This window comes from Phragmites australis, chromosome 8 (genome assembly GCF_958298935.1).
Source record: "Phragmites australis chromosome 8, lpPhrAust1.1, whole genome shotgun sequence".
Lineage (NCBI taxonomy): Eukaryota > Viridiplantae > Streptophyta > Magnoliopsida > Poales > Poaceae > Phragmites > Phragmites australis.
The window spans coordinates 16,603,178-16,611,396 of NC_084928.1; the positions used below are offsets into that span (position 1 = coordinate 16,603,178).

The window sequence follows — 8,219 nt, forward strand, 5'->3', positions numbered from 1 at the left end:
CGTAAGGGTCGAGGGGTCGCAGATCGCCTCCCCTAGCCCAGCCATCGGTTCAACTTTGGCAAACCACTAAGGGGCTCTAGATGGCACTACCTCTAGATCCTGACTACGGCTAAGAGCCGAGGGGGTCGCGAATCGCCCCACCCTGGCCCAGCCATCAGCTTCACCTCAAGCAAACCGCCGCGATGCTTCGGATGGCCTTGCCTCTAGAGCCTGTCAGCGGCTAAGGGCCAAGAGGATCACAAGCCACCTCCCCTGGCCTAGCCAGTGGCTTCACATGCAGCAATCCACTGTGGGGCACTAGATGGCCTTGCCTCCAGAGCCTTGTCGTGGATAAGGATCGAGGGGGTCACGGATCATCTCACCCTGGCCTAGCCATCGGCTTCACCTATGGAAAACCACCGTGGGGCTTCGGACGGCCCCACCTCTGGAGCCTGACCGCCACTATGGGCGGAGGGTGTCGTGGATTGCCTCCCCCAGCCGAGCCATCGGCTTCACCTTTGAAAAACCACTGTGGGGCTCTGGATAGCCTTTCCTCCAAAGCCTAACCGCATCTAAGGGATGAGGGGGTTGCAGACCACCTCCCTCGGCCCAACCATCGGCTTAACCTTCGGTAAATAGTTGTAGGGCTCCAGGTGACCCTGCCTCCAGAGCCTGACTATGGCTAAGGGTTGAGGGGGTCGCAGACCACCCCACCCCGGCCCAGCCATTGGCTTCACCTCTAGGAAACCGCCATGGGGCTCTAGATGGCCCTGCTTCTGTAAGACCCGAGGGGGTCGTGGACTGCCTCCCCCAACCCAGCCATCGGTTTCACCTTTGGCAAACCATCGAGGGGCTCTGGATGGCCCTGCCTCTTGAGCCTGACCGCAGCTAAGGTTTGAGGGGGTCATGGACCACCCCACCCTGGCCTATCCATTGGCTTCACATCTGGCAAACCGCCGTGATGCTTCGGATGGCCTTGCCTTTAGAGCTTGTCTGGCGCTAAGGACCGAGAGGGTCACAATCCACCTCCCTTGGCCCAACCATCAGCTTCACCTCTAGCAAAACGCCATGGGTTCTGGATGGCCTTACCTCCAGAGCTTGACCATGGCTAATAATGAGGACATTCCTAGCATTCATTCATCTCCAAATGAAACTACATTTGATATAGCTGGTCCGATTACAAGGAGTAGAGCAAAACAATTGGAGAAGGAAATTCATTCTCAGGTGAACGCTAACCTTATGCTTAATAATCAGATTATGTTGAATGGGCCTATGCTTTTGAGTACTTGTTTCAATGTTCTTAGGAATGATGGAGTGCACGAACAAGCGTGGGATGATGATGGATTCTGCCCGCCAAATATAAGCAAGGAACCTGGACGTGCAAGAGAGAGAGAAAAGAACATTTAGCTACCATGAATAACAGTCGTTGGAGTGCAAGCAAATATTTCGGAAGATAGGAATGCATGCAGCCAGCAACCGGGTTGCTATCCACACACGTTCCAGCATGCATGCAGAAGAAATACCAACCATCCATGCGTCCCACTAGGCCTGGCTATTAATAAAAGTAGTGTTACAACTTTCCACTACATGTTCTCATTTATTTCTTCCAAACTGAAACTCCACTAGTATTATATATCCCTGTAATGGGTGACGTGAACAGTGACTTGAGGATTGCAAATTCAGAAATACAAACTCTTTGAGTTCTTGTTCCAGCGTGAGTCTTGAGAGGCTTGCAAACTTGTTCTTTCGATTCCTGAGGGAGCTGTAGAACGCCGAACTGCGGTTCACCCAGTTTGTGCCTTCACATCTATACGGCGTGATTGCGTGGGCTGTTTCGTCGGTACGTGGAAGGGTGATTGTCTCGGTAGTTCGTCGCGTGGACAGTCTCGCGGTGCATTGCCTCTTCACCAGGTCACGCAGCGACAAGTTATCAAGTTCGCGGATCCTTCGAGAAGATCGGGACACATCTACTTGTCACACGTGATCCATGGATGTGTGCACATCATCTGGTATCAAAGCCTCCGTTTACTCGTTAGGATCATTCTTATTTTGGTAGGATAGTTTTTTTTTATACCTACAGTCCACACATAAACAAATAGAAAACCTATAGCCTCTCATTGTGCCTGATTTGTAGTTTGCATTATCGAGTTTTCAATCCTTTGAGACTTGTCTAGTTGCTGAAATTTTTTTTTTCTCTTTTCCACATCGTTCTAACTTTCATCCTTGATCAGCTGAATATATATATTAAAAAAAAAACCCCCACCCGAGCCACCCTTGATTGCCTTTTAACCGCCACAAATTCCCACCCTTTCCACCCGAGTTTTCTTGTTCTTTGGGATGCGCCACCCCTCTATGTTGTCTTTGCTGCGCCCCCTTAGTTGAAAGTTGTGCTGCGTTTGTCTCAAAAGATATCAAAAAAAAAAAGGCGAGAGTATATATATATAAAAAAAAGAAGAAGAAACAAAAGAGACTTGTGATCAGCATGCCAAAAGGGGCTTGAGCAGCACTTTGGTTGGTGCGAGTTGTTTCCACTTCTTCCATATTGTTCCTTTCTTTTGCATCTTTTTCTTTCTCTTTAGCAACTTAGACTTGTGTTATTTCTCTTTTGGATTATTATTCGGTTTTGCATCACTACATTTCAGCGCACTACTTGTACATTTTATCCCCACCAAGCTCCACTAAAAAGCACCGTGAGCTGTTGCACCGTAGTCTCTGGTACAATCACTCTTCCACTACAGATTGCAGCCCCGGTTCTTGCCCTTTCCAGGAAGAGAAAGAACTTGTTCAGCAAGTGGTGAGGGAGTGATTCCACATATATTCCACATATATATATATATTTTTCCCCCCTCTACTAATATGGCAAGACGTGGAGATGGTGCCGCTGTTTCGGTGGAGGAATTCCAGGAGCTGCGTACACAAATGAATGATTTGATGCAACAACTCCAAACTCTACAATTGAACATGCCACGTGGCGAACCGCCACCAAATGAGGATGATGACATTGAGGAGGATGATGAGGCAGGGCGTCGTCCCGCTGGCCGTGGACGTGGCGGGCGTGGTCTTGGTTTTCCTAATTTTGGTCGTGCTCGGCGCATTCCTATTGGAGGTGGAGGAGATTATGATGGTGGTGATGATATGTTGTCCGACATGGATGATCATCGGCATGATGACCATCATGGTTATCGTGACCGCCGTCGTCGTCGTGATGATGATGGTTTAAGCAACGTGAAAGTGTCTATTCCAAAATTTAACGGAAAGGAAAATGCTGATGATTATTTTGAGTGGGAGACCAAGGTTGATCAGATCTTTGATTTATATACTTATCCTCCTGTCAAGAAAGCAAAGCTTGCTGCAATTGAGTTCACAGGTTATGCAATCACTTGGTGGAATCAAGTATGTGCTGATTTCCGCCGTGTTGGCCATGATCGTATTACTTGGGATGACATGAAACGAGAAATGAGGCGCCGATTTGTTCCTGCACATTATTCTCGTGAGCTACATTTGAGGCTGAAAAGGCTTGTTCAAGGTCATCGTAGTGTGGATGAATATTTTCAGGAAATGGAAATGTGTCTACTTCGTACCGGTATCACTGAAGATGAGGAATCAACGATGGCTCGATTTCTGGTTGGTCTTAATAAACCAATCGCAGACAAGGTGGACATGACTAATTACAACACTATGAATGAATTGCTACATTTTGCAAAAAGAGCAGAAAGGCAGCTTGCTGAATCTTATAAGCACCGTGCTTCATTTTCCGCTCCTAATAGTTCTACTCCATGGCGCCATTCACAGCAGCACGGGTCAGAGGTGCACACACCTTCATCTCGTGCAACTTCTCGTTCAAATTCAACGTCTACCAAACATTTTGATTCAAGAGGCAAAGCTGTAAATTCCAATCAGTCCAGCTCCTCTGTTACAGCAGCCCAACGGAAGACAAGCAAGATTGAGTGTTTTAAGTGTGGTGGTCATGGACATAAGCAAGCTGAATGTCCCAATAGACGCACTATTATTGCACTTGCAGACGGTTCTTATGATTCTCAAAGTGAAGAGGAGGATGAGCCTATTACCCAAGCACTAGCAGACCTTTCTCTTGACACTTGTGAGTATGCAGCAGAGGATGGTACTTTTGAGCTAGGTCTGAATTGTTTAGCCATTCAATCTCTTCCAGATTTTGCTCAAGATGACTTATCCCAAGATGATGTTCTTCAGCATCCAGCCGAGATTACTTGTGCTGATTTTGATAAGTTGCTTGCTGATTTTCCTGATTTGGCGCCTTCTACTCTGAATACACCAGCTCCTTCTTTGGTGGTTCGGCGGGTTCTGTCAACACAATTTGTTGCTGCTGAGCAAGGCCAGCGCCACAATTTGTTTCAATCACGATGCAAAGTGAAAGGACAGGTGTGCCGCTTCATCATTGATGGTGGGAGCTGCAACAATATTGTTAGTGCTTTGCTTGTTGAGAAGCTTGGTTTGCAGACACGTCGCCATCCACATCCGTACCACATGCAATGGCTGAATAATTCTGGGACAGTGAAGGTTTCAGCTATGGTCCGCTTGTCATTCTCCATTGGTGACTATCATGGAGAGGTTGATTGTGATATTGTACCCATGCAAGCATGCCATTTACTGCTGGGTCGTCCATGGCAATTTGATGTGGATTCGGTGCACTTTGGACGGTCTAACAAATATACTTTCATTCACAAAGACAAGAAGGTGGTTCTTGTTCCATTATCTCCAGAAGAGATCTATGCTTCAGATGTGGCTCGCATGAAAAGAGAAGAATCTGAGAAAAGAAAATTGAGTGAGGCCCCCAACACTAGTAAGGGAGAGACTCCTAACCCATCCAGCCACATAAAGCCTCATTCCACTTCAAAACAGCTACGCCAAAATGAATGCTTATTTGTGAGCAGGAGTGATTTGAGAGAAGTGAAGAACACCACAGCCCCATTATTTGTGCTCTTGCACAAGGAGGTCCTACTTTCAACTATCGATTTACATTCATCGCTGCCTAGTGTTGTTCTTGATCTCTTACAGGACTTCGAAGATGTTTTTCCCGATGAGGTGCCAGCTGGACTTCCTCCACTCCGCGGAATTGAGCATCCAATTGATTTGGTACCAAATGCTTCTCTTCCAAATCGTCCAGCCTACCGCACCAATCCCGAAGAGACAAAGGAAATTCAGCGACAGGTAAAAGAGCTTTTGGACAAAGGGTATGTTCGTGAATCTTTATCACCATGTGCTGTTCCCGTTCTTTTAGTCCCGAAGAAAGATGGCTCTTGGCGCATGTGTGTTGATTGTCGTGCTATCAATGCTATAACTGTTAGATATTGCCATCCCATTCCACGGCTTGATGACATGTTAGATGAATTGAGTGGCTCAACTATTTTCACCAAGATTGATTTACGCAGCGGCTATCACCAAATTCGCATGAAAATTGGTGATGAATGGAAGACAGCATTTAAGACCAAATTTGGCTTATATGAATGGCTTGTGATGCCCTTTGGTTTGACGAATGCTCCTTCAACTTTTATGCGTTTAATGAATCACGTTTTAAGAGCTTTCATTGGCAAATTCGTGGTTGTCTATTTTGATGATATCTTGATCTATAGTAAATCATTTGATGAGCATCTTGATCATATCCGTGCAGTCCTTGCTGTTTTGAGAGTCGAGAAATTGTATGGAAATATTTCTAAGTGCACCTTTTGCACAGATCGTGTTGTTTTCCTTGGTTTTGTTGTGACTGCAGATGGCATCCAGGTTGATGAAGAGAAGATTAAAGCGATAAAGGATTGGCCTACTCCTAAAAATGTGAGCCAAGTTCGAAGTTTCCATGGTCTTGCAGGTTTCTACCGGCGCTTTGTCAAAGATTTCAGTGCAATCGCTGCACCCCTTAACAATTTGACAAAGAAGGATGTTCCATTCAAGTGGGGAGATGAACAGGACCAAGCCTTCGAAGAGTTGAAAAGAAAGCTTTGTGAAGCACCGCTGCTACAACTACCAGACTTTGGTAAGACCTTTGAGATCGAATGTGATGCAAGTGGTATTGGCATTGGAGGTGTGCTACTTCAGGAACGTAAACCTGTTGCCTACTTTTCTGAAAAGTTAAATGGTCCACATCTGAATTACTCTGTCTATGACAAAGAGCTTTATGCCTTAGTTCGAGTTTTGGCAGTTTGGCAACATTATTTGTTACCTAAAGAATTTGTCATCCACTCTGATCATGAAGCTTTAAAATATCTCAAAAGCCAAGGCAAGCTGAACCGTCGACATGCTAAATGGATTGAGTTCATTGAAACATTTCCCTATGTTGTAAAACATAAGCGTGGGAAAGATAACATTGTTGCTGATGCTTTATCACGGAGATGTGGCTTGGTTACACAATTAGATACAAAAGTGCTTGGTTTGGAATCCATTAAAACACTTTATGCTGATGACTTTGATTTTAAAGAACCTTTCTCTCATTGCATTGCTGGAAAAGGCTGGGACAAGTATTATGTGCATGATGGTTTCTTATTTCGGACTAACAAACTATGTATTCCAGCCTGTTCGATTCGTCAAGTTCTTTTGCAGGAAGCACATGCTGGTGGCTTAGCTGGTCATTTTGGCATCAAAAAGACATTGGACATGCTCTCTGATCATTTCTTTTGGCCACATATGCGACGTGATGTCCAGCGACATGTTGAGCGCTGCATAATCTGCTTGAAAGCTAAGTCCCGCCTTAATCCCCATGGTCTTTATACTCCATTACCAATCCCAACTGTACCTTGGGAAGATATATCCATGGATTTTATTCTGGGGTTACCTAGGTCTCAGAGGGGGAGGGATTCTATCTTTGTTGTTGTTGATCGCTTCTCTAAAATGGCACATTTTATTCCATGTCATAAGAGCGATGATGCTTCACACGTTGCTGATTTGTTTTTCAGGGAGATTGTTCGTCTACATGGAGTGCCAAAGACTATTGTTTCAGACCGAGATACAAAATTTCTAAGCTATTTTTGGAAGACCTTATGGGCTAAACTTGGCACGAAGTTGTTATTTTCCACCACTTGTCATCCACAAACGGATGGGCAAACTGAAGTTGTCAACCGTACCCTATCCACCATGCTGCGTGCCGTGCTGAAAAAGAATTTGAAGCTGTGGGAAGACTGCCTTCCACATGTTGAATTTGCTTATAACCGGGCAGTCCATTCCACAACAAATTTTTGTCCATTTGAAATTGTTTATGGTTTTAAGCCGCATACTCCCATGGATCTTTTGCCTTTACCATTACAGGAACAAGTTAACTTGGATGCAGCAAAGAGATCGGATTTTCTCAAGAAGCTACATGATGAGACAAGAAGGAATATCGAGAAGAAATCAGCACAATATGCAAAGCAAGCGAACAAAGGTAAGAAGAAGGTTACATTCCAGCCCGGAGACCTCGTGTGGTTGCATCTACGCAAGGATCGATTTCCCCAACAGCGCAAGAGTAAGTTATCTCCTAGGGGTGATGGTCCGTTCAAGGTTTTACACAAGATAAATGATAATGCTTACAAAATTGAGCTGCCACCTGAATATTCCAATGTGAGTACAACATTCAATGTCAAAGACTTGCTTCCATTTGTTGGTGAGCCTGAGTCGAGGACGACTCCTTCTCAAGAGGGGGAGGCTAATGAGGACATTCCTAGCATTCATTCATCTCCAAATGAAACTACATTTGATATAGCTGGTCCGATTACAAGGAGTAGAGCAAAACAATTGGAGAAGGAAATTCATTCTCCGGTGAACGCTAACCTTATGCTTAATAATCAGATTATGTTGAATGGGCCTATGCTTTTGAGTACTTGTTTCAATGTTCTTAGGAATGATGGAGTGCACGAACAAGCGTGGGATGATGATGGATTCTGCCCGCCAAATATAAGCAAGGAACCTGGACGTGCAAGAGAGAGAGAAAAGAACATTTAGCTACCATGAATAACAGTCGTTGGAGTGCAAGCAAATATTTTGGAAGATAGGAATGCATGCAGCCAGCAACCGGGTTGCTATCCACACACGTTCCAGCATGCATGCAGAAGAAATGCCAACCATCCATGCGTCCCACTAGGCCTGGCTATTAATAAAAGTAGTGTTACAACTTTCCACTACATGTTCTCATTTATTTCTTCCAAACTGAAACTCCACTAGTATTATATATCCCTGTAATGGGTGACGTGAACAGTGACTTGAGGATTGCAAATTCAGAAATACAAACTCTTTGAGTT

At 45.0% G+C, this 8,219-nt stretch overlaps 1 protein-coding gene across 1 annotated transcript; it reads left to right on the forward strand.

Moving 5' to 3' along the window:
* The first annotated feature begins 3,090 nt into the window (after positions 1–3,090).
* Positions 3,091–7,923, forward strand: LOC133927630 (uncharacterized). The gene is made up of 6 exons (XM_062374078.1): positions 3,091–4,054; positions 4,268–4,636; positions 5,012–5,266; positions 5,690–6,351; positions 6,469–7,257; positions 7,390–7,923. Exons 1-6 carry the CDS (start codon positions 3,115–3,117, stop codon positions 7,921–7,923), a joined length of 3,549 nt encoding a protein of 1,182 aa, XP_062230062.1. The 5' UTR covers positions 3,091–3,114.
* Positions 7,924–8,219: the final 296 nt, after the last annotated feature.

Bases quoted from the DNA above. Each gene is read 5' to 3' on its own strand.
- LOC133927630 (XM_062374078.1), top strand. From the start codon at position 3,115: ATGTTGTCCGACATGGATGATCATCGGCATGATGACCATCATGGTTAT. The intron at 4,055-4,267 runs TAGCAGACCTTT...CTACTCTGAATA, and splicing joins TGAGCCTATTACCCAAGCAC to CACCAGCTCCTTCTTTGGTG. The intron at 4,637-5,011 runs ATTCGGTGCACT...TTGATCTCTTAC, and splicing joins TCCATGGCAATTTGATGTGG to AGGACTTCGAAGATGTTTTT.